The 26,962-nt window shown below is 38.8% G+C and overlaps 1 protein-coding gene across 3 annotated transcripts in view; it reads left to right on the top strand.

Moving 5' to 3' along the window:
- The first annotated feature begins 247 nt into the window (after positions 1 to 247).
- snx19a (sorting nexin 19a) overlaps positions 248 to 26,962 on the top strand; it is a 47,647-nt gene continuing 20,932 nt past the window's right edge. The window contains exons 1-9 of one of the 3 annotated variants that reach the window (XM_017701775.2): positions 248 to 329; positions 577 to 2,169; positions 2,587 to 2,725; positions 4,797 to 4,897; positions 5,010 to 5,126; positions 6,199 to 6,314; positions 6,398 to 6,494; positions 11,112 to 11,259; positions 12,560 to 12,683. In XM_017701775.2, the coding sequence (XP_017557264.1) occupies positions 595 to 2,169; positions 2,587 to 2,725; positions 4,797 to 4,897; positions 5,010 to 5,126; positions 6,199 to 6,314; positions 6,398 to 6,494; positions 11,112 to 11,259; positions 12,560 to 12,683 (2,417 nt within the window). In that variant the 5' untranslated portion in view covers positions 248 to 329; positions 577 to 594. Of the gene's footprint in view, positions 334 to 576; positions 2,170 to 2,586; positions 2,726 to 4,796; positions 4,898 to 5,009; positions 5,127 to 6,198; positions 6,315 to 6,397; positions 6,495 to 11,111; positions 11,260 to 12,559; positions 12,684 to 26,962 lie in introns of all 3 variants that reach the window. The other 2 variants (XR_001858032.2, XM_037533564.1) reach the window with 2 other exon arrangements.

Raw genomic sequence — 26,962 nt, 5'->3', positions numbered from 1 at the left:
ATTATTTCAATGAAATGCCTGGATAACATGAGCATCCTCTCCAACATAGTGCCTTACATAGACTGCATTTATACCGTCTGAACTGCACTGTGCGACAGATAAACTTTTTTCAGATTCCTGTGTGCTACACTAGAGGGTAGTATTTAGCTCCCGTGGGGATTTGATGGTTACAGGAGAGTCCTCATGGTAAACACCATGGAAGATAATCTAATTACACTGAAGTGGATTAGACTTTCCACTGGTCTCTGTGGATAGTGAAGTACTCACAGAGAAATCGAGGCTGTGTAGCCATTCTTTGACGACGGCAGGAGGGCAGGTGGCACGCTTATGTATGTAAGTGTATTTTTATAAGTTATTTTCTAGAGGATATTCCAATTAGGGGAAGCAGCTTGCCTGTACTTTGCAAGAACTGTATGTTTTAACAACATACAGCTCATAAAACTCAGCATGCCCTGTAGTTACTAACAGTAAAATACACCTTCATAGCAAATAAGAAGATATAAGATGAACAGTTATGTCTTCAACAGTGTTTTATACAAGTGATTTAAAACAATACTTCCTTTTTTACTCAATTAGGATTAACCTTCTGGTGAAATGCCTGGTTTTGAAGGCACTGGCCCAAGTTCAAGGACTCTACCTATGTTGATGGGTCAGAGGAGCATTGTGGGATTTGTTGTTCTGATCACATGGTTAGTCTTGTTCTACCTGCTGGTGAATGTATGGCTGCTATGTATCTTCACCAGCCTTTTAGTGGTGCTGGGAGGCTGGCTGGGCTCTCGTGCTGCTCTGGACGCTAACAGCCTGCTCCACTTGGAGCACTTCCTGCCATTGGGCCAAGCACCTCTTCCACATGTGTCCTTGGAGAGTGAGAGGAGGCTGGATTGGGAAATTCACTGCGCTGTGGAGAAGGCTGTAAGGGACTTTGTGTCATCCTGGTATCGCACCTTGGTGTCTGAGGAAGAGGGTGAATTTCAGCAAGAGATTAGGGATACCATGCTGACAGCAGCTGCAGAGCTAAAGCGGCGGGCAAGGCAGGTGGACAGGCGAGTGCTGGCCCAGAGAATGCTGGAGCTGTGTGGATGCCATCTACAGAGTTTCAGCCAGGCCAAAGGACTCCAGAAGGTGGTGTTAGCCACGTCTGTCCAACCACAGCAGCACGGACCCCGAAAGCAGGTGGGCCAACAGGGTCCCAGGTCCACCTTGTGGATGTTGTACAGCGAGGTTAGTGCACCACACCCTGCCCTGGCCAGTTCTGCAGCTGAGCTCTGTTATTCCAGGGCTGTGATGGACCTGTTGTTGCATATCCTTGTTCCATACCCACACTTGGAGACCCGTACTGGCCGTTACCTGGTTGGGGAACTCATCACCTGTAACGTTCTTCTGCCACTGGTGGCTCAAATATCCAATCCAGACTGGTTTAACCAGACCATTGTAGATGTTTTCACCAAATCTTCAGGTCAGGATGCTGAAGGTACAATGGAACCACCAAGCCCTTGGGATCGGGACTTCCACACACCACTTCCGTGGGATCACTCTGAAACCTCCAGCATGCAGACAGCAAGGTCTAATTCTACCCTCCCCCTCCAAGAGTCTTCAACATCCAGTCTACAGATGCTTTGGTCCTCTGAGGACTACACAAAAGAAGGGGTCACCTCAGAATCACCCTACCTAGAAAGAGCAGCCCCAAGCCCACCTGAACTTCTTAGTTCTCCATACAAGTCCAGCCAGCTATACTACAACACTGATTATGGCATAGAGTCACCTTTATCGGATAGCAACAAGATCTCAAATGAATCTCTGTATCTGAATGAATCTGAAGTCGACAAGGACGAAACCTTCTGTGACTGTATCAATCCTGCTGAATTCTGTGGTTTGGTGTGCCTGGATGATGACACACTGGCACTTCTGGGGAAACGCATTAGGCCAAAGCTTCTCATATCAGAGCCCTTGTCCCGTCCAGAGAGCCCCATGGAAGATCCTTTTACTGGAAGTTTGTCTCAGGATACAAACTCTAGCCCTGGTGGAACCCGTCTCAGCTCTTTTGGTTTGGAAAATCTGGGCAGTCTGGAGGGACAAATGGTTATTAAGAACCTCAAGATTACTGGTACAATCACAGCTAAAGAACAAAAAGGCAACAGTAGTCATCCATACACTCTCTATACTGTGAAGGTAAGTGTCCATACATATTTAATTTATTCATGTTTTCTATGGTTAAATTTACTACGTATTTGCCTCATTAAATAGTAGCCTACACTAAGCACTAGCACAGCTTGGCTAAGTTGCTGCAATCTCTAGAAACAGTGGAACAGCAGAACTCAGTACCTTTAGGTTCATCATGTGTTTTAGGACCACCATATGAGCTACATTTTGTAATATTTTCATTAACAATGGAGGACCGATTAAACAGACCAACAGTTGGGGTGCCCTGACTTCCAAGTGAGAGGGCCTAGGCCCTGTAGCTTGTAGAGTATATTGCTATTGTTGCTTTCCCTGTGAAATAGTGGTTCCCACCCATTACAGTAAAGCATCAGTAGATATTAATGGATTGTAATACTTATGAATTTATGTGTATGTATAAACTCACAGTATGAGACAGTAGTGGGCACAGACTGCCTCAGCACCGATCAGGCCATTGGATATCATACCGTGAACCGCCGCTACAGTGAGTTCCTCAACCTGCAGACCCGCCTGGAAGAGAGATCAGACCTTAAGAAAGTGATTAAAAGTAAGACATAGTCTTTCAGTCATTTATGGAATAATAAATCAACATTAATCCACACTTTGTCATACAGTAGATCTTGTGCAATTGTACTTGTAAATGGATGTAAATGTAGTGTTCTAGCATTTACTAGAGGTACACATATTTTAAGGTTTGATATGATGTCTGACTTCAAGATACAGTGTGGGGAATGCTTTTGTTTTTATTTTATATACTTCCAGTGCAGATATCAACTTAACCATAAGCCAGCAGGCACTTGACAGGAGTTGCAGAACGACCTGATGGCAATAAGCAATAAACTGTACCAACTGTAGCATTTAGGCAAATCAGAGCTCTTTTGGAACAATATGGTCAGATGAAACAAAAATAGTACTCGTTGGCAATAATTCAGGTGACAATGTTTGGTGAAAGAAGGGTTGCACATATCATGCCAAAAACAGTGAAGTTCAAAGGGAGCGCCATGAAATGAGGCTGCTTCTCTGCAAATGATGCCAGGGCATTACGCATCACCAAAAGAAACACAGATAAACTAAAAGATAAAAAGCTAGATTGATGTACTGGGACATACTGAAGTAGAATATAATGTCTTCATCCTAGAAATGTGAGAAGATGGACGCTTCAACAGCCCATAATATACTGCCATCTTAAGTCAAAACTGGTTTCTAACAATGGTGAAGGTGTTTTCATGGCCCAACTAATGATGTAAATGGGCCAAAATTAAATCACAATGCTGCAAAAAATCGAATTCATTCTTACAGTAGGCGTCTCCAAACTGCGGCTGTCAACATCGGTGTTGCAACAAAGTAATGTTGTGTAATCGTGTATACATGTCTTTGTTCATGCTAATGAATACATAATAAATATATATATAATTTATAAATACATACTCAAAAGCTATTATTTGTGTAAAGTGGGTTTATTTAACACTTTTATAGCTACTATAGAATGACTAACAGAAAAGGCCCCAGTTTATATGAATGCCATGTTGATCTAAGTATGGAAGCACTCGCAGAACCATTTTTCTATTGCACTTTTCAGAATGGTAATAAATGGGTTAGGATTTGGTGATTTTACAGTACCTCCTTAAAACTACATGCTAATTTTCTAGCTGTAATGAAATAATAAGGTAGTAATTGGAGTGTTTACTAGTTGGTAATAAAATGGAAAGAAATGATAACAAACAAAGAAGTGTAACAAAGTACGCAGAAATTAAATGTTCATTTTCTAGGTGATACAAAATAATTCATTGGTAACTATTACAGTAAAATGAACGTTAGTAATACTACACAAATAGCCATTAATTGTATTATTATTACTATTGTTTTAGACATTTAAAAGGATAAGGCATCCATCCATCTGATTAATCAGCTTATCACTCCCACTGTTTTAAATCATTATCAGTTTTGATATATTAGGGTTTTTACCCCAAAACTATGAAGTAGTATTATATATTTGGTACTAATCCTATAAAAAAATAACAATTCTCTTGTTTATACTTTTTTTTTCTTACCTGTTATGTCTTTAAATGGTCAACCACAGTTTAATGTACAGACATGCTTATAAGCTGTGATTACAATGAACCTAAATGGCAGTGGAGCTGTAAGATGCACACTTTCCCTCTTGTTTTACAGTTACTGCATCTCACATCTGTTGGTAGATCTTTCTTTATCTTAACTTAGTATTTATTCATAAACAGAAAATTAGCATGAACATGTTCAGTAAGTTCAAGCTGTTACCATTACAATTAATAACTTGTTATTTAGTAAAAACTTAGCATGTATTTTTTTGGTACTTGTTACCATGATATTACTTTATCATTACCCACTTATTACCAGCCCATGTTTCATTATGCACTCTGTGGCCAAAATCAAGCTGAAAAGTATTGCCTTACCTCAAGTGTACTAGTTAACATGATCTAGAATAAATGAAAGACTTTTCGATTGATGGCTGTAAATTTCCATGCCAAAGATATTCAAATGTATATACTGTATGTTATATATTTTTTCATATCACCCACCTGTAGTATTATAAGACTAATCACATACCCCCAGAGAAAAAACATATGTCTGCATTACAGATGTCAAAGGCCCAAGGAAGCTGTTCCCAGACCTCTCGTTTGGAAATCCGGACACAGAAAAAGTGGAGGCCAGGAAAGGCCAGCTAGAATCGTTCCTCAAAGTAAGATACTGCATTTTCTTTTCTTCTCCATAATGTTGCCAACAGTTTGATAGATGCAATAGGGCTGTTTCAAAGGGGTCTTCACTGTGGTTCTCTCTTCCTGTCCCTGCAGAAGTTGTGCAGTATCCCTGAGGCAGCCAAGAGTGAGGAAGTACAGGAGTTTTTGGCCCTCAACACTGATGCCAGCGCAGCTTTCGAGAAGAAACCATGTAGCTCACGCATAGATAAGGTCAGTTTCACTGTGCTGAGAGCAGATTGATGCATTTTATCCCTGTCAGAGCAAAAGGCTTGTATCTTTGAATTGGTAAATATTATAAGTCAGGAAGAAAGTAAGTCAAATATCTTACTTTTCGCTCCACTACATTATGCAAAATCTGTCGTTTCTTTTGGCTTATGTGTGTAAAATGACGTAATGTCAAAACAAAAGAAGCATGAAGGAAGCGCACCAATAAGGGCAAAGATTTGTTTTAATATTTTACCTTGGGTATCTCTGCTTTAACTCAAGTGCATGATTTGTTTACCTTGTCCACAGCCTGTTTTGATTTCTGTGTTTTCATAAATAGCTCAACACAGACTGAAAACATTTCACACATACAGGGAGCCGACAGTGTCCCAGTTAATCTAATAAGAAAGTTATGGGGTAAAAATATTTAATTTGATTATATGAATTAAAATATCAGCGCCAATTTCTGCTCTGCCAGCAGATAAGAGGACATGAAGAAAGAAGCTAGAGAAGGAAAAATATAAGATCCAAGATGGTCCAAATGTAATCAGACCACATTGAAACAATCTGTTGAATAACAACAGTAAGTTGTAGAATTGTGAAAATTTTAAAACAAAGAATAGATATGACAATGACAATAAACAATTCTGTACTATATGTATGACATTAACCATGTTAAAGCCTTTGTACAAAAAAGTCAACCTTTTTAGTCTTATCCCTTCTATTAAACACAAATGCAGGCAACTCTTAGGTGGATTTGATCAAACAGAGGCTTTTGCACAAAAGTCCATGCCAGCTTGTGTGCACACATTAAAGCTGAAGGGGCCCATACTGTACCAAATTCTAAGAAAATCTAAAATTCATTTAAACATTCAAAGATTCTACTTTTCACACAAATTGTTATATTATAATGATAACCTCATTTGTATCAAACCAAAAAATCAGTATCAATATATTGGTATAGATGATGTATCGCCCAGCACTAGGCCTGTTGTACAGAGTATATAGAGCTTTGTTTTGTACTGTTTACTGACACCATCACTGCTCTATCCTTTCTGCCTGGCATGTGGTGGAACAGATGGTAGAGAACATAGTGGACACACTGAAGACTGCGTTTCCTCGTTCGGAACCGCAGAGCCCCACGGACGACGGAGAACCGGACGTGGACAGGAGATCGCCAGACAGCAGGAAGAAGTATGAGTGTACCTTATGTCTCCCCTGTTACAGCCCGGTAAAATTACTGCTTGCATCGTAATGCGTTTGTGAATTTATTTCAGGTCACGACTAAGGTTTTCCAGTATAATAGCCTCCACCACGCTAAGCGTTCCAGACTTCCAGCCCAGAATCACATACTGCTTCAGTGAGGGAAGCACGGTAAGCTAATCAGCCTCTAGTGTTTGGACACTTTAGAAATCTGGAGTGTTGATTTTATAAAAATAAATGAGGCATGTTTTAATTAGGCACAGTACCACTTTTTCACTGATATTTTATTACCAGTAAACTTTAAAATGAGCTGTTTTCATTGAAATTACCATCCTAATAGCAAAAATGCAGCCAAAAAGCTGTGTTTCTCTGCAGAACATTTAGTGCTATTTATTATTAAAGGTGTTTGTTATAAGCCAGAAAATATAATTAAAACAACAATGTTTCTCTGCAGATCTGTTTTTAATCATTAAGGAAAAATCTGTAAATTAACAGTGTTTATCTGTAGAATTTCTTGTGCTATCAATTTATTGAATTTCTAAAATCATAATAATTATACATAATAAAATAACATGTTTTGATCTGCTTGGATTTTTTTTGTTATCACTTTAATGAAGGTGTTTGTAGAAATTTATGCAAAAATCTGTAAAATAAAAGTTTTTATCTGCAAAGTCTTTATTGAAAATGCCTGTAAAATTTTTGCTTTTGTACTTTTTTTAATTTGTATATTTTACTTTTACTTTTTACTTTTCGTACTATGTTGAAAAGTAGAACGGTAATTCTGTAACTAGCTAGTTATAGCTATCTACTTGTTGTGTCTACGTTGATTTGGAAATTGTAATGCATTTTACTGCTGAAGCAACATATTTCCGACTGAAACACCATATAAGGCTGGGTCTCTCAGCCTGAGGTGTATAGCTTGATAATAAGTGGTGCTGATAGAAGGGGGAGTTGCATGTCCTCCATTTCAGAACCTCCGTATAACAAGCCCTCGTCCACTTGACCTTGTCATTGTCAAAGTGTTGACCAGTGCCAAATTCAGCAGCAGATCTTGCCCAGAAATCATTGTGGCTTCATGCATTTCTCTATTCAAACCTAAAAATAACGGTGGACAACAGAGACATGGCTTGGGCAGTTTAATATTTAGTTCTCTAAATGTTATTTAGCCCACCCAAGCAAATGTACATTATTATTTCAAATCATCAGTATCTTCTTCTCATTCATTCTTCATTTTTCAGCTGTGCCATCATGTGTCCAGATCTGTGCCTAATCCAGACTATGATGAAAAACATCTTCTGTCTTCAGTGTTATCAAATAGGTGTAAAAGATCAAGATAAACAGACATTTTGAGGCCACAAAGGCCCCTTACAAAAGGCTAAGTGCCCCATCCATTAACCTGTAGCGACGCCCCTGGCAGATAAAGCTGTTTAAAAGCTATATCAATAATCAACTTTATTAAATGCCATTCAAAACCATAACCATCTGTTATATATGCCTGCTGATATTGCTTTCCTCTGCTAGTTGGCTTTTTAACATGCTGCTGGCTACATCTCTAACAAGAACAACAAGAAAAACATTTCACCCAATTGTACTGCAAGTTTATAGTCAGACAAAACAGTTATTCACACTCGTTATGTACATTATGCTCAAACCTCTTAAAAAACATTTTGCATTGCAAAGTTTGCATGGCTAGTTAACTAGCTTACCGAGGCTAACCTGCTGCGGGCAATGTGTTCCGTTTGAATAACCTGTTCGTCATTGATGCCTCCCCCTCTTCTGTCATTCATGAGTCACACATAAAATAGTTGTGCCACACATCTGAGCGGTGAGTTAATATACAAACCGGATTCCAAAAAAGTTGGGACACTAAACAAATTGTGAATAAAAACTGAATGCAATGATGTGGAGATGTCAAGTGCCAATATTTTATTCAGAATAAAACACAAATCACAGATCAAAAGTTTAAACTGAGAGAATGTATCAATTTAAGGGAAAAATATGTTGTTTCAAAATTTCATGGCGTCAACAAATCCCAAAAAAGTTGGGACAAGGCCATTTTCACCACTGTGTGGCATCCCCCCTTCTTCTTACAACACTCAACAGACGTCTGGGGACAGAGGAGACCAGTTTCTCAAGTTTAGAACTAGGAATGCTCTCCCATTCAAGTCTAATACAGGCCTCTAACTGTTCAATCGTCTTGGGCCTTCTTTGTCGCACCTTCCTCTTTATGATGCGCCAAATGTTCTCTATAGGTGAAAGATCTGGACTGCAGGCTGGCCATTTCAGTACCTGGATCCTTCTCCTACATAGCCATGATGTTGTGATTGCTGCAGAATGTGGTCTGGCATTATCTTGTTGAAAAATGCAGGATCTTCCCTGAAAGAGATGACGTCTAGATGGAAGCATATGTTGTTCTAGAACCTGAACATAGTTCTCTGCATTAATGGTGCCTTTCCAGACATGCAAGCTGCCCATGCCACAAGCACTCATGCAACCCCATACCATCAGTGATGCAGGATTCTGAACGGAGCGTTAGGCGAAGGGTTATCCTTGTCCTCTCTGGTCCGGATGACATGGCGTCCCAGTGTTCCATAAAGAACTTCAAATCGTGACTCATCTGACCACAGAACAGTCTTCCATTGTGCCACACTCCATTTTAAATGACCCCTGGCCCAGTGCAAACGTCTGAGCTTGTGGAGCTTGCTTAGAAATGGCTTCCTCTTTGCACTGTAGAGTTTCAGCTGGCAATGGCGGATGGCACGGTGGATTGTGTTCACTGATGATGCTTTCTGGAAGTATTCCTGAGCCCATTCTGTTATTTCCTTGACAGTGGCATTCCTGTTTGAGGTGCAGTGACGTTTAAGGGCCCGGAGATCACGAGCATCCAGTAGAGTTTTACGGCCTTGACCCTTACGCACAGCGATTGTTCCAGATTCTCTGAATCTTTTGATGATGTTATGCACGGTTGATGATGATAACTTAAAAGTCTTTGCTATTTTACGCTGGGTAACACCATTCTGGTATTGCTGCACTATCTTTCTGCGCAACAATGGTGGAATTGGTGATCCTCTTACCATCTTGACTTCTGAGAGACACTGACAATCTGAGAAGCTCTTTTTATACCCAATCATTTTGTCAATTGAGCTAATTAGTGTTAATTGGTCTTCCAGCTGTTCGTTATATGCTCAATTTCCTTTTTCCAGCCACTTATTGCTACTTGTCCCAACTTTTTTGGGATTTGTTAACACTGTGAAATTTTGATTCAACATATTTTTCCTTTAAAATGTTACATTTACTCAGATTAAACTTTTGATCTTTCATCTATGTTCTATTACGAATAAAATATTGACATTTGCCATCTCCACATCATTGCATTCAGTTTTTATTCACAATTTGTTTAGTGTCCCAACTTTTTTGGAATCCGGTTTGTATATATGATACCAGATACGTGATGAATTTTGCCTAATATGACCGGGAACAGTTGTTAAAACAGTATGTGACCTACTTCACTTTACGTTATGATGTGCTTCAAGAAATGTGTTAGATGTGTTACACAACTAAAAGAATTTGTTCTTTTGTTTCTTCATATGAGATCCAACTTATTGATACTGGGTACTAGATCAGTGTCCTCTTTAGTCTGAAGATCCCACAAAAAAGTCTTTTTTTATTTTTTTTATTTTCTGGCACAGGTTTGCTTTTATAAGCCTCCTGACATATGCAGAATGTAGCAACACTTTACTGTAGGGTACTGTTCATAAGGCTGCATGACATTCATAAGCTTGTCATGACAACTGACATAACTCTACATAAATGTTTATAAATAGCCAACCTTGATCAAAATTGGCAAATGTAACCTTTATTGTGAATTTTTGCCATTGGAATAAGCATTTATAAACATTTATGTAGGGTTATGTCAATTGACAAGCTTATGAAACCTCGTTTAGCACATCAGTATTTTATTAAATTAATCAGCAGTGCTGGTGATGGAATGTAATAAATCTATGTGATGGCAGGAGGCATCCATCAGAAATCTGGAACCAACAGAAATCAACTATTTACAAATTCTTCTTACGTTTTAAACTGAAAAAGTGCTTTGAACTGGTGTGATTTCATGTGTCAAGTGGTGATAAATGAATAAAATGTATTGTATGCATGCAATAACTACCAAAACAAGTAAGCCTAACAATTGTGAACCACTGTTTACAGTGAATGAGTAATACAGCTCTACTGGTACGGCAGCTGTTCGGATAGGGTTAATTGAATGTGAATGTCAAGTTATTTTATCGTTATTTAAATGTGTCTGTAAAGACTTTTTGTCCGAAGTGGTTGTGTTGATGCTGCATTCTAAAGCTATTTTGTAGCATTCGAGGAAACTTTTAATCCTGACTTTTAATATGATAAATATTAATGTACTGTTTCCTTAAAAAGAAAAGAACCCAGTAATGTTGCAGAATGTTCATATGGTATATTTGTTCATTCTGACAGATTGCAGTACACTACAGGAAGCGTAGGGGGCGATATGGCTTCTATTGTTTCTTTTATTTCATATCAGAAGAAAACGTGCTGCACAGATGAAATTTTGAATGGCTGTTGTTGTGACAGGGATAAAGTGAGACAAAATGACAGTAGGCATAATGTTTCGATTAGGCAATTGATCACATAACAGTTGATGGATTAATAAATTATAGGAGTCATCAGTTGCAGCTCTACACTGTGGTGTTCCTTCCCTTCTCTCTCACCTGTTTCTCTGCTTTCCCTGTAACACCTGTGTTTCTGTCTTCTTGTTAGGTATTTAAAGGCCCTTTAGGGATTGAGGGCTTTGTGCTGGAGCAGGAGAAGAGGCTAGATGGAGAGCCCAGGAAGAATAATAGAAGAGGTGCGGAGCAGGAAGACAAGGATGGAGACAGAGCAGCGGAAAAGAAAACAAGAGGGACAGGTAAATCAACACCACATGTGCTGAGCTTTTAGGCCTCAGTAATGCATTACTCTGTATTATCCACTTGGGGGCGGTGTCACTCCACCGCAAAGACAGGAGTGAGGCCTGTTAAGCCTGAATGAGGGACGAGGGAGAGCATATTAATGCTTGTGAAAAGTACTGTATCAGATGTCTTGGAGTTTTTTTAATTCATTTATTCTTGTTTCTAATGTTGCATCCTGTTTGTGAATATGCACCAAATAATTCACATCCCAAAACACTATGAAACTCCTTAAATGAAAGCATATGCAGGACCAATATATGGCTGTGAATATAGTAGTATTTTTGAGCAAATTAAGCAACTAATTGCTACTAAGGAAATATTGTTTAGAGCTTGTGATTGTACTATAACTTTATAGCCATAGTACAGTGTGATTACAGAGCACAGTGTAACTACTGATTCTGTAGAATTTGAAAATCCAGGTTTACACTGTGTTAACGTTCTGACCAATGGAAATGCTCCGAAGTGACTTGGATGGGGAAATTAATCTAGTTCCACTGTCTTCCAAAGTTAAGAATGTTTTTTCCTTCTCCTGTAAAGTTACCATTTTGGAGATGAAAGGCTTTGTCATGACAGTTGTCACATGTTTTGTTGGACTCACAGTTAAATCTTTTGTTTATTTCCTAAGTCAAAAGCTGTAAACACATCCTTTACAGGAGGCAAACTTAAATTTGGTCATTTCTATCTATTAACGTATTACATACAATATTTAATGTGCCGTAATGTTTGCACAGGACACTTATTATGTTATATTTTTAGCCATTATCTTCAATTCAGCAAATAAATGGTAATTGTGCAGTTAAGTTAACAAAATTATATTTTATATACATTTACATGTACACATTTACATATATGTATGTCTGTATATATTCATGTACGTACATTAGTATATACATATAAAGACACTATATATATATATATATATATATATATATATATATATATATATATATATATATATATATATATATATATATATATGTAGAGAGAGAGAGAGAGAGAGATGCATGATAATATCAATGTTTCAAGACCAGAATCGAGAGTCCAGAATAGCAGAATAAGTCCAGAATAGCAGAATAATGCAATGTTACATTTCTTTGTAATGCTAATCCAGGTAATTAACTAATTTGTATATTTTATAAATGTTTTTGGAATGACCAGATACACATGAAAAATATTGGCTACTGGAATTAGCCCACGGCTCCTAATTAAATGCATCCCTAAAATGAGTGTCTTTGTAAATAACCTGAATGCGTGCAGACACAGCTCTGGCAGATGTGGCGCTAAATATCCTGTGCTTACTGATGAAGGACCAGTGGAGCTGGTTGTGTACAGAAAACATCCAGAAGACCATCCGACTGCTCTTCGGGACTATCATAGAAAGGTTCAACACACATGTGCACACATACGTACACACACATGTACCCAAATTTTCAAAACTAAAGTTTTGATTTTCTGTGGATCACATAACTGCTAGTTCTAGCGTTTAACAGTACGAGGCTTTACTTATATTTAACCAACCAATAAAAGGATAATCTTTCTCTTATAACCCCTTAACTCTTAGAAGTGTGTAGTTAATATCATTTTGCCTTACTATTTAAATGTAATTACACAATTTTATGGTTACATAGTTACATAACCCACAATGGTCATCAAATTTAGAATCCACGGCAGAATTTGCAACTAGTGACTAGTGAGAAATAATGAGTATAAAATACACTATACGTTTGTGTCATTATGTATGCTACTGTTCAAATGTTTGGCTTGACTGTTGTCAGTAATAGAAACCAATAGCATATTATTGTATAAAGTGCCATCAAGTCAATTCCGATAGCAATAATAAGGATAGTGTTTCTCCAGAATATCCTGTCTTCCTTTTGGAACTTTAGGCTTTTGAATGGCAGATTTGTGATTGCTCTGACTGCTGGTTGTCCTCTTTATCTTTTAACCGTTCCAAGCATTACTGTCTTTTCCAATTAATTGGTTCTTCTCAGAATATGTCCAAACTAAGATTAGGTTATCTGGGCTTTGATTGAGAGGTGAGGTTTCTTTGCCATCCATGGAACTTCCAGAGGTTTTCGCTAAGACCAAATTTGAACTGCATCGACATTTTTCCTGTCATACTTGTTTATCATCCAGCTTTCACATCCATAAAGAACCACTGAGATGACCACAGCCTTGACAGTTTTGATCTTTGTAGGGATAAATCGTGGCATTTGAAGATCTTTTTGAGCTCCCTTATCCTTGTTCTGCCAAGTGCCAATCCATCAGTGGTAAAGTTAGCAGTCTTTCCTGTTGTCATAACCTCAGTCTTCCTCATACTGAGCTGACGTCCCATTTTTTCACCCTGCTCTTTAACCTTCCTTATAGATCTTCCTTATTTTCCGCTGTGTTGTTCCATGCACATAACAAATGTTATCCCGAATGCTCGATCAGCTTATATCTGGATCCTGCTTTTCTCATTATATGTTCTGCATATAGGTTTAACATGTATGGTGACAGTATGCAGCCTAGTCCAACTGTCATGTCCATTTTCTGTCATGACCATGGCTTGTTGATCAGTTTCTCTTAATGAGAATGATAAGAGGCTCTGGTGTTCCCATTTTCATGAGGACATTCCATAACTTAACACGGTCAGTGCAGGCATATCATTCATTAAAATATCCAAAAATACATTTTTGTAAACAATTTTCAAACTTCAAACATAAAGTATATAATTTATTTTGTATTAAAAAAAATAAACAGAAAATTTTAACATGGAAAATGATTCCAAACTTTTGAATGTAGTGTAACTTACATATTGTTTTCAAAGAAGTTATTGTCTTTTGTTAGTAAATAATACAGAAATGTAAGCCTGTAAGTTTAATAAGATAATATTAATTAAAATAGTTACATTGGTTTGTGATCTCCCGCAGCTGGTTTATGTCTTGCATAATGAAGGTGGCTGAAGTGCGCCCAGCACACCTGCTGAGAATGCGCCTCGCAAACGGTCAATTTATTGTCATTCAGAACAGGCCCTTTTTATTGAACCTGTTTATGAGGAAAATTAGACCTTGCACATGAACAGAACCACATCCAAAAGTGTGTCTGTGAGAGGAAAGTGGAAAATTATGCAACGTAGCGTTTAATCGTGCTTTGCTGTGTTGGCGGAGCTATTGTTTTTTGGCTGTGGGTTATTGTGTGGCTGCGGGTGTCTTTGGCCAGCGCTGGAGCGAAATGATTCCTGGAAGCATACAAAGCAGGGCCTCTCACGTCTGTGTGGCACAGCGCCCAATCAGAAATAACTTAAGGGTCAAGACAAGGAATACGATTTGACGATGGGATGGCCAGTGAATAAGCTAATCACCTGCTTTGAGCCAGGATTTGACAGCTCTGCATCATTCCTTTCAGCCAGACACGTATAAGCTGTCACTGAGCTTTAGCAGTGCTGGAGCATGCTATCTTATGATGACAGCTTTGTACAAAACTAAAAAGGCCTAAAGGTCTGCCGTTTTTTACATGCGGTCCGCTGACTGATTAAGTGAATAGATGAAGAGCCTCATACAGCATTTTCCTTTAACAAGATATATTATGTATTTGCTCTGTTTTACACTGGGCCTATGTTGCCACGCATCTAGGATTTCTCTGGATGGTCCAGCATTTTGGTTCCATTCCTGGACATAAAAGGATGCAGGGATGTCCCTCAAAACATACAGTGGGTTGCAAAAGTATTCAGCCCCCTTGAACTTTTCAACCTTTTGCCACATTTCAGGCTTCAAACATAAAGATATGAAATTGACATTTTTTGTGAAGAATCAACAACAAGTGGGACACAATCGTGAAGTGGAACGAAATTTGTTGGATATTTTAAACTTTTTTTAGAAATAAAAAACTGAAAAGTGGGGCGTGCAATATTATTCAGCCCCCTTGCTTTAATACTTTGTAGCCCCACCTTTTGCTGTGATTACAGCTGCAAGTGGCTTGGGGTACGTCTCTGTCAGTCTTGCACATCGAGAGACTGAAATTTTTGCCCATTCTTCCTTGCAAAACAGCTCGAGCTCAGTGAAGTTGGATGGAGAGCGTTTGTGAACAGCAGTTTTCAGCTCTTTCCACAGATTCTCGATTGGATTCAGGTCTGGACTTTGACTTGGCCATTCTAACACCTGGATACGTTTATTTGTGAACCATTCCATTGTAGATGTTGCTTTATGTTTTGGATCATTGTCTTGTTGGAAGATAAATCTCCGTCCCAGTCTCAGGTCTTTTGCAGACTCCAACAGGTTTTCTTCCAGAATGGTCCTGTATTTGGCTCCATCCATCTTCCCATCAATATTAACCATCTTCCCTGTCCCTGCTGAAGAAAAGCAGGCCCAAACCATGATGCTGCCATCACCATGTTTGACAGTGGGGATGGTGTGTTCAGGGTGATGAGCTGTATTGCTTTTACGCCAAACATAAGTTCGATTTTGGTTTCATCTGACCAGAGCACCTTCTTCCACATGTTTGGTGTGTCTCCCAGGTGGCTTGTGGCAAACATTAAATGAGACTTTTTATGGATATCTTTGAGAAATGGCTTTTTCTTGCCACTCTTCCATAAAGCCCAGATTTGTGCAGTGTACCACTGATCGTTGTCCTATGGACAAAGTCTCCCACCTCAGCTGTAGATCTCTGCAGTTCATCCAGAGTGATCATGGGCCTCTTGGCTGCATCTATGATCAGTCTTCTCCTTGTTTGAGCTGAAAGTTTAGAGGGACGGCCGGGTCTTGGTAGATTTGCAGTGGTCTGATGCTCCTTCCATTTCAATATGATCACTTGCACAGTGCTCCTTGAGATGTTTAAAGCTTGGGAAATCTTTTTCTATCCAAATCCGGCTTTAAACCTCTCCACAACAGTATCTCGGACCTGCCTGGTGTGTTCCTTGGTCTTCATGATGCTCTCTGCGCTTTAAACAGAACTCTGAGACTATCACAGAGCAGGTGCATTTATACGGAGACTTGATTACACACAGGTGGATTCTATTTATCATCATCAGTCATTTAGGTCAACATTGGATCATTCAGAGATCCTCACTGAACTTCTGGAGTGAGTTTGCTGCACTGAAAGTAAAGGGGCCGAATAATATTGCACGCCCCACTTTTCAGTTTTTTATTTCTAAAAAAAGTTTAAAATATCCAATAAATTTCGTTCCACTTCACAATTGTGTCCCACTTGTTGTTGATTCTTCACAAAAAATTACAATTTCATATCTTTATGTTTGAAGCCTGAAATGTGGCAAAAGGTTGAAAAGTTCAAGGGGGCTGAATACTTTTGCAACCCACTGTATGTCAGCTAGGTGGCCACATACATTGCCCCATAGTGCATACCCTGCTGCATTATTGGTGCCTTCACAGATGTGCAAGATACCCATGCCACTGGATTTTGAACTTTATGTTGGTAACAATTGGCATGACGCTCTTCCTCTTTGGCATTACCATTTTCCGGATGTTGTTGATATATGGCTACCATTTTGTGTAGTAGAGCCTTAATTTGCTTTTTTAGATGCTGTAAACTGTGTTTACTGACAAGGGTTTTCTGAAGTATAGCCAAGTCCATGTGCATATTTCCATTACAGAAGTATATCAGAAGAGCTAAAGACCATAGGCTTTAATTATTGGTTTTAGTTCTTGCTCTTTACAAAGACAGATTTCTCCAGATTATCTGAAACTTAAAAAAAAAGTTATGGACTGTGGAGAAACATTGGGCCTCATTCACCAACCTTCTTAAGAAGAAATTTCTCCTTACAACCCACTTAGCACAGTTGTTACAAAGATTTTTTTTTACATGTTTTAATGTTTTTTAGTTTAAGATTTGTTCTTAGATGAGAACAGAATCTGCAGACACTCAAGAGCACAAAGCTGTGAACAATTCTGCGGCGTAAGAATACAACATGAATCGGACTTTTTCTTTGAACCTTTCTTAAGAACACTTTTAAGATATTGGTGAATGACGCCTATTGTTCTTAACCTATTGGACCCTTAGCTTACACACAATGATGACTGAGCCTTTCATGAATGCTGCCTTTCATGATAGCATCATTTGCTACCTGTTCACCTGTGGTAAGTTCTAAAACAGGTGTTTTTGATCATTCCACAATTTTCCCAGTCCTTCTTTACATTACTTACATTTATGACATTTGGCTGATGCTCTTATCCAGAGCTACTTACAATTTGATCATTTTACCCAAGTAGGCGACAGTAGTGTTAGGAATCTTGCCCAAGGACTCTTATTGGTATAGTATAGGGTGCTTATCCAGGTGGAGGATTGAACTCCAGCCTACAAGGCAGAGGAGTTAACCACTACACTACACCAACCATGCCTGTTCACACATTTTGGAATATGTTGCTTGCATCAAATTTGCAATTAGCATACATGTACAATGAATAAAGCTGATAAGGCAACATATTAAATATCTCTTCTTTGTGCTATTTTCAACGCAATACCTGTAAATGTTTTCAAATCGCTGCTTTGTTTTCATGTGTATATGAAGTCAATAAGTCCATTTAATATTACTTTAAAGGATTTAGGCATTCAGTTTACACACTGCTGATTGGTACATTATTTACTTTAATCACATGTTAGCTACATTAGCCTTGTACCAACATGTCTGACTGATCAACTACATTTAGAGTAAAGGGAAACTGGGTAAATTTGATTCTTCCTTCCTTCCCTTCGATTTCACATGTCTTTATTCCTAGCAATACATTAGTTTTAGTATTGCTGAAGACTTGAGGCCTGTGATATTGGGGCATCTGGTTTACACATGGACAAGAAACTCTTTTCCTTATTGCCAGCGTACACACAGTTCTCTGGCATATTTCACCTTCAGAATGCCCGTTCCAATGACACAAACAGCATCCTGTTTATGGTGATTGGGCCATGGAGATCATTTGATTGTCAGTGCTATCTGACCAAGTGTTCCGCAAAGTACTTCCAAACTTAGACACTTGTAAATGCGACTGGAGCCATATATGTGTTATGTAGCCTTCAGGCTAGGAGAAGTGATCTGATCATCTGGAGACCATGATGGCCTTATATGATCCACAGTGGAGAGTATTACAACAGCTGGAAAGAGAGTGCTCTTAGTGTGTGTATGTAGACCCACACGCCTCTACATTAGGATAATGGCAGTCTGACAGCATGTGCTGTCTTTTTCCTAATGTTGCCTGCTCAACACGCCAATACTAATATTTGTTTGCAGGCATAGTGAGCAGTTCCTCAGCCATCCTCTGCAGGCTGCTGTGAACTTCACTATGAGCCGTTCACTATGAAAAGAAGTCATAAAAAACAAAAATGTGATTTAACATAGCATTAAATGTTCTATTATGTTCTGAGAAACTTGCCTAAAAGCCAAATGTTTGTATTTAATGAACAGCACACATGCAAACGGTGTGAAGATCATTTGTGCTGTGTAATTTTTTTATGATGCCTTTTGGGACTTTTGCCAGCAGCGAGCATAATTGTACTTAAACACGAGAACATTGAGTAAAGCAATTATTTTTTACACATTGCATGGCTTGGAAGGAAGCAGCATTTCTGCGTTGTTTTAGCATCTAGGCTAAATGAATACATTTCTGCTGGCCTTACCAACTGAAAACTGTACATAATGGGTGTCTGTTCTGGTGGATACAGAACACAATTTTAGTGAAGAATCATGATTAACAAGCTTAATCATAATGTGTTCTGACAAGCAGTGCTGAAGCGCTATTTCCATTAGCCAAGCCTGCAGTAGGAAGGCCTTGGCATTTATACAGTGAAGCACATACTTGAAACAAGATGGATCACTCACTTAAGATATGGGAAATAAGGTGAACTCTGTTAGTTCATTACATTGCTTCATTTTCAAAGTTGACTACTGTAGTGGAGCTAATCTATCTTAGAAGTGATGGGAGCTTGGCTAATTAACATAATGCAAACTGTCACAGTTGGCCCCTCCCAGTCCTGTCCATGTGCTCCTTTGTTTTGGTTTTTAGTCCTGCCCCCTGTTTGGTTACTCGGCCCCTGATTGTGTTCACCTGTCCCTCATTGTTCCGTGTATTTAAGCCCTGTGTTTGCCCCTTGTGTTTGCGAGTCTTTGTATGATTGTATAGGTCTTTGTTTGATGTGTTGATTCTGGTTTTTGTCATGTCTGTCCCCTGATCTGTCCGTGTCGGCTATATGAACCTGGACTGTTATGACCACGACCCTGGATTTGCCCATAATAAATCTCGCTTATCTCAGCGTGTGCGTCCGCCTCCTCGCTCCCCCTTACACAAACTGCCTAAATTGTCAGAAACATGCCTGAAATTGGCTGAAATGTGAATTTTGTCTGTGCTTTTGTACATTTTTATAGTTGACAGCAGGTCATATAGTGTCTAACATCACATAAGCAAGTCTACTTGAGCAAGAATTAGCACTAATGTGTCCTACAACTATAGCACATGTACTTAACATGGACCCTATAACTATGCTAACCAAATCTCAGGTATTTTGTATTTGAGTTTTCTATGTTTTTAATTAGAAATTGCACTGACCTGATACTCAGTATTGCTGTCAGGCCAATGTTTGGTTGGACATTAATGGGGGAAAAAAGTCCATTGTGTTCTTAACCCACAAGATGCCCTTGCATTTTTTCGACTGGGGCAACTGTTGGTACTGGATTGCAGGGAAAGCCTATTCAAACAAGGGTACACCCCCTTTCTTAATGGCCACATTAAGACAAAACAAACTTGCTAGACAAACTATAGCAAGCTAGCTAGAGAAACAAGCTATCACTTTGCTAGCATTATCTAATTAGCTAGAAATTCAGTGTTTAAAATGATTATTTCCTGTCCTTTATTTTAGGTGAATACACAAAATTTATTCATTGAAACCACTTCAAGTGCTTTGATTAAAGAGAAACTCAGGAGAAAAGAGATGTTTTGGCTTTTTTCGCCAGCAGGATAGAGTAAAAGTTTAGTTTATCAAGGCTGGCCAGCTGTTTACAACTTGATGTTTAGAAATCCGACGTTGATAGTCTTGGTTGTGTGTCTGTTACTGATCATAATGGAGGAGCATGTCAGTTCTTTAAATGCAAAGGGGATTCCAGCTGCATACACAAATCACAGCAGAGAAATGGACGAAAGCATAGCCGCAGGCAATTTCAGCATTGTATTTGGACCACCAGAGACACTTGTTGGCCAAGACTGATGGAGACCCTCAGTTCAGACAGATGCACTTTGTCAGCGGCTTGTTGGAATAGCTGTGGAGAGAGTTCATACTGTTGCTTAATACTAGTATGTGAATTTATGTATTTTTAACATGATTGTTATTTTGCTACAGATAATGAGTATCAAACCGAGAACTTGTCTTTTCTCTAATATAGTTGCCAATTCTTTCCTAATCACATTTACTTACTCAGAAAGGGCTTGTAGGGAGCTGAAAACCCTACTGACAGTGGTCTGAGGAGGCACAAACCACAAAGAGGCAACAGCGTGTTGTGCACCCTAGGCTCATCGATGCACAAAGGCAATGAGGGCTATTCCATCTGATCCAAACCAACAGAAGAGCTACTGTGGCACAGGTCAAGGACAGTTTTAACAGTGCTTACAGGAGGAATGTGTCAATGTATTGCACCCTGCTGTGTATGGAACTGCATAGCTGCAGACCACTCAGCCCATGCTAGCCTCTGCCCACTATTGAAAATGGCTACAATGACAGATCAGAGCTGGACCTTGGAGTAAAGGAGGAACATTACATGCCAAGTCCGATGTGTCTCAGTTCCTTTTACGTCACATTGACAGCCGAATACTTGTGTCCCGTTTACCAGGATGTGCTGCTCAAGAAGTGTTTTTGAGTTGTGCAAAAATGGTCTCTACTGAAACATTAGGTAAAGCTTTGACAGTGTTATGATGGTTTTCGTAGTGACAAAATGGAATGTTCAGTGTTTGTTTTAAGAAAATAAGTGGAATTAAGGTATAGAGTCAATCAAAGCAAAATGATTTTAGCCTAAAATCCAAGTCAGTTCAAAGTCCAAAGTGGGCTTTGAACACTGACTTTAAGCCAGTTAGTAGTATGATCCATACACAAAGAGTACATTTTACTAAACCAAACAAAAACATTTCTTTTGGAGGTCTAAGCTGCATTCAAATAAATAAATTGTCATATATTTAGCATTGCACAAAGCTCAGAGTTTGCCCAAAGAAAAATAGTGCTTCCGTTACTTATTTGGTACATTAGCCTTCATTGCTCCAATGCAAAACTAAAGAAACAAACAGTAGCTGCCATACATGTCTCGGCTGATCGACTGTATGTAGGGCAAGGGGGAAAATTATTGCTTTAAGTATATCTGCACATTGCAGCTTCTCTGCAGAGTGATATCTTGTCCCTGTGTCATCACCAGAACAGGATATGTGTCAGTAAGTGGGCCTAAAGTGGACGGCTCATGGCTGCCCACCATAGTGCTATTCTTAATTATGACATCGTCACGGCAAATTCCACACGCAATAATTTTAGCTTGTATTTTTCCGCCCAAGATGGGCTGTTCATGTGTTTGAGGTTTATAATGGTAATGGACTGTGAGTATAGTTAGCACCGCTGCAGCTTTAAATGACTTTTCAAGAAGGCCTGTCTGTTAAAGTAGGTGTCCTGGGCACAGAATGTTCCGGAGCTGGCTTTGGGCTGCAGAGTCCTTTGTACTCGGGCCAGTACCTGGTTTTGGGCTGTGGGGCACATTGCAGCCAGACTTGAGCTGAACTAGCAGTTGACCCCAGATTTTGTAAGGTGTTTCTGCTGTGCTAGCATGAGGCCATCTGTCCAGAATCGCTGGATATAGTGATAACTGTTGTTTTGGAAGATGAGCCTAAAGGGTAATATTAGCAGGACATTTTAGGACCACTTAATTCCTGTAGCAGTTTGGTGCTCCTGTTTGACCTATTACACAATCAGTGACCTGCTTTGCAACCCACCTGTTAGGGCTGGTGGGAAAATAGATGAAATACTGCATGGTATTATGATAATTTGATAAAAAAAAGTAAAATTCCAAAAATGTTCTGATATAATTATAGCAATTAAATAGAATTCCAGTCTCCACAAACTTTTTTTTCTTTCTGGAAAACTGAAACCAGGGCTTTTAACAATGGGACAGTTGGAATAGCATAGTGGATAACACTACTGCTCAACACTCAAAAGATCGAAGAAATAAATAAATAAACAATGTTAGTTTTTTCACCATGTGCGACCTTTCACTTGCACGATTAAGCATTCGAAAATGCATATGTGGATTTTACAGACAGTTTAACTTTGATTATAATTTTCATAGACATGACCAAAACTCACAATATGGCAATGGCATAAAAAAGTAATAACAATAAGAACAGCATTTAAAAAAGTAAAAAAAAATAATAATGTAGGACTTTCAATGTTGAAACACCACAAACGGAAGTGTCAGAATAAAAACTTTTATTTCTTAATTTATTTAAATTTTTATTAATTTATTATTAATATTTATTAACGTGTTTTTAACTCTGAGTTGTTATCATATCCCATTGCGCTATGCAGTAAACTCACAATAATAAGCTGTAATATTCCAGTAAATATCTTAGGTGAGTTTAAAATCAAACAGTGAATACAATCTTTCACTATGAAAAATTAGTATTGAATATTGCAAAATCCTAGCAATAATTAAAAATGTGTGATAGTTTCTTGTTGTGGGGCCACCAGTAATTCCCATTCCAATTTTATACACTCCAGGCCTAAAGTATAGAAGCAAGCAGTGATTATTAAAAAAAGGTGCAAAAATACTGTATAATTAAGTCAGTTAGCTTACCAAAGATGAAAATTCAGAACATTTGTTGACAGAAATCCCTTACACTGAGTAGTTTGTTCTTCAATCAAGGATGTGATAACTTACAAAATATGAAATTTGACCAGAGATGCATATACTTTTGCCTATAACTGTACAAACTTAGGAGAATCAGGTAATCCCGTAATAAATGAAGAAGCAGTTCGATTTCTGCTATTGCTACAGACATTTAGTGAAACTCCTTTGACCTTAATTATTGGCTATTAATCTAAATGATGTATTTTTATTTATTTTTCTCTGAAACCAATGCATAAATGATCTAGTTATGAGAGAAATTCTATAACTACATATAATAATATAACTGACCATTATCTCTTGAAAAGATCACATTTCTTTTACAAGGCTGGTTTAGTGTTTCTGCTGGAACTCTTCACGCACTCACCTACAGCAGAAACCTGCTGTGTAGGTTACATTGCCAGTATTCTCGTATTCCACAGTGCGAAACATTGCATGAGATATTGCAGCTTTGCTACGTAGGCTTTCTTCTGGAATCAATGTATCAGGCCTTCTCAGCATGAGAAGGACTCGACAACAAGGAACAGTCAGTTTAATTTATCATACCTTCTGTCTATAAAGGATGGACTGGCTCATATTTATTACTCATAAAATGCACGAGGCGTTTCGATTTTAGTATTTTAGTGTTTTTTTTTACAGAGTGGCCAGGGGCTTCAGATGTCCATTGTGCACCAGCTGCATCTGGTGAACTCCTGACTGTCAGGGAAGCCACAGGCCCCTGAACGGCCCACTGAGAGCCTCGGCCTCTCGGAAATTTCTAATAATTTGGAAACACGCAGCAAGTATTCGACCTTTTTTGTCCTTTCCTCTCCATCTTGGCTTCTCTCAGGCTGAGAGGGAATTGGCGAGACACTCTCCAAGGCTTCAATGACGTGCTGAAGCTCCAGGGCAGACAGGATTATAGGCTTGCATGTGGGTGTTATAGAGCTGCACAATATATCGTCTCTTATTTGTTGTTCTTGTATCGGCCTTTGCAGATATTACTGATATCACAAATTAGCCAAATAAGCCACACAGCTTTGAGTACTGTGACAAATATAGCTTATGATATCACAGTGCAACATACCATAAACCCTAGTAAAGGGGTCATGTGATAACATCAGAAGCAACATTAAAACAAGCATTAAGAATAAATGAGTAGCTAGCATTTGCACTGTAAATGAAAAAGTTTAATGCTCCAAGGAAACTACTACAACCCAGGTTAATCTTGTTCTTGTGGTCAAACAGTATACATATAAAAAGTAAGTGAATAACTTTAGGGAACCAGCCTTGTGACCAGAAGGTTGCCAGTTCAATCCCCTGAGCCAATAGCACTGAATTACCCTTGAGCAAGGCACCTAACCCCCAACTGCTCCCTGGGCGCTGCGCATAGGGCTGCTCACCACTCTGGGCAAGTGTGCTCACTGCTCCCTAGTGTGTGTGCTCACTAGTGCATATGTGGTGCTTCACTGCACAGATGGGTCAAATGTGGAGGTGAAATTTCCCTGTTGTGGGACTAATAAGGTCTCTTAAAGACCCAAATTCTCCTTGTTTAATGTAAACTAGGCAATCTTAACCCTTTAAATGATCGCAGTCTACTAATAGGCCCAAAGTTTTGTTACATGCTTCTATAACCTAAGAAAAGCTCAGCTAGTTTACCTTGAAGTCTATATAGTTACTGAATAATAAGCCTTAGTATGTAATAAGTCTGGGATTTTAAGGGTTTAATCAAGTGTAACACCCATGTAAGTAATACCTTCACTCATCTCAGGGCTGATATATGTTGTCCCACCTACACAGCTTAAAGCTTCGGTGCTCCACAATCTATCACTGCTCAAGTCAGAGAAGCCTATCAAGAGAAATCTAACCACCAAGCAATAGCTAACCTGGCAAGCATAACTGAGGTATCAAGCTACATCTCTCTCTCCGCCTGTTGTGCATTTATCCATCTATCTGCCTGTTCAACCAGCCATACCAGCATTCCCTGGATGCACATCCAGCAGTAAAGTGAATAAGAACCTTACCTTCTTTAAGACATTGCTGCATAAAAGTTGAATAATGTCATGGACACAGTGGAGTCTACAAAACCACCTGTATATGAAGAGTCTGTTTTACTCATTTCTCCCTGCTTTTGCTGCACTATTGTGTTTAGTTGAGTGGAATAGGAGTCTAGAAGTGTTGGACTGAGAAATGCTCATTAAAATGTTGGGGCCTTGTTTAGGCAGGTTTTTTAGAACTGTTCTTACATTATTTAATATAAGACTGAATTTTAGTATCTGCGAAAATGTTTAATATTTTACATTGTTTGATATAATATTTTTTTTTGTATCTGGGGTGTCCACCCTTTGCCTTTATTATTGATTTAAGCCCTTAAAAAAAGGCTTATTACATACTAGAACTTATTATTCAGTAACTACAGGGACTTCAGTGCAAACAGATTGAGCACATTTTAGGTTATAGAAGTATGTAATAAAACTTTGGGCCTGCCGGTGGGCCCTGGTCCTTTAAGGAGTTACATTTTTCCACATGTCCAAAGTTCAGTCTTAGAAGTTTGTTGCACTTTTTGCTTCTTGAGATGCAGTCCCAAGCACATTCACTGACGTTGAGGTCTGGGCTCTGGGGTGGCCAGTCCATTGTTCTGAGAACATTAGTTTCTGTCATGAAAGCTGCTGATAAAAGATGAAAACTTCAGGCTTGTCTGTTAATCTGAAAGTGACCGTTTTGGTGACCTGCCAGGTTTTGCCCAGTTGTTAAGACTTTTAGTCATTTTGAGCCGCAGTTTTGGAAGCTGCTGTTTGATTACTGTTTTTGCTTTCCTTATGCAAGTTAATCATCTTATATCTAATCTCCTTTGAAATAAATATGTCCTGAAAAAAGAATAATTTGTACTAAGTGGCTGTTTTTATTGGAAATTAGATAAATGAAAAGTGCTTCCTGACATTTGCTCAGTGGTCTATGTAGCACTATAAATATAATGTGGTATTCAGTCCACTGTATATAAATCTGTGTGCATGTAAAGGCTCCCTCCTTTCTCATTATAAGCTGGTGGTCTGGCCTTGTTCAACGGTCATGACCTGCATTACAGGTCACTTCAGGTTGATTCAGAGCAGCTTCAGGACAGTCTGCGTCCGTCCATATGTGTGTTCAAATGTATATCATTCAATCTGACAGTCCAGCTCAGCTGCCAATAATCTGTTTATTCCGTTTGGCAAGCGATTTTAAAACATGGTGTGAGCGAGTGTGTGTGTGTTTGTTTCTCTCTGCTTTCCTTGCTGAATCATTGGTCCCTAAACAGATATTCTTCCCAAGATCAAGTTTGTGAACATTGAAAAGGGATCTCCTGGAAAGCTGTTTTCTCTCTTTTTTTCAATAACAGCCGTTTGCCATGTTTTCACATCGTTCCAGAGCCGGGGATCTCCACTGTGTGTGTTTGTGTGTGTGTGTGTGTGTGTGTGACAGCTCAGCAGGAGAGGAGTCTGGGAAGGCTGACATGGAACTCTCCTGTTCAACACATACCTTGGCATAACTAGGAACATCTTTAAGCTGAGCTGTTACACAACAGACACGGTCCATTAGCTGCCATGCTCAATGTGACATGTCTGTGTTTGTATTTGTGTGTTTTCATACATTTTTAGGAGAAAGCATCCTGATTTCATAGTAAAAGCAGAGCACTTCTTTAAAATAAAGTTCCACTTTATTTATTTTTTCTGCTTGTAAAACACAAGATAAGATAAGATAAGATAAGATAAGGCTTTATTGTCATTCACATCACATGTGGTACATGAGGTGGAACGAAACATTGTACTCACGGTCCAGTTAACTCCCAAAGTAAT

The sequence above is a fragment of the Pygocentrus nattereri genome, chromosome 23, assembly GCF_015220715.1.
Source record: "Pygocentrus nattereri isolate fPygNat1 chromosome 23, fPygNat1.pri, whole genome shotgun sequence".
In the NCBI taxonomy this organism is placed as follows: Eukaryota; Metazoa; Chordata; class Actinopteri; order Characiformes; family Serrasalmidae; genus Pygocentrus; species Pygocentrus nattereri.
The sequence above is the reverse complement of the archived record's forward strand: the minus strand, read 5'-3'. Positions and strand labels throughout refer to the sequence as shown.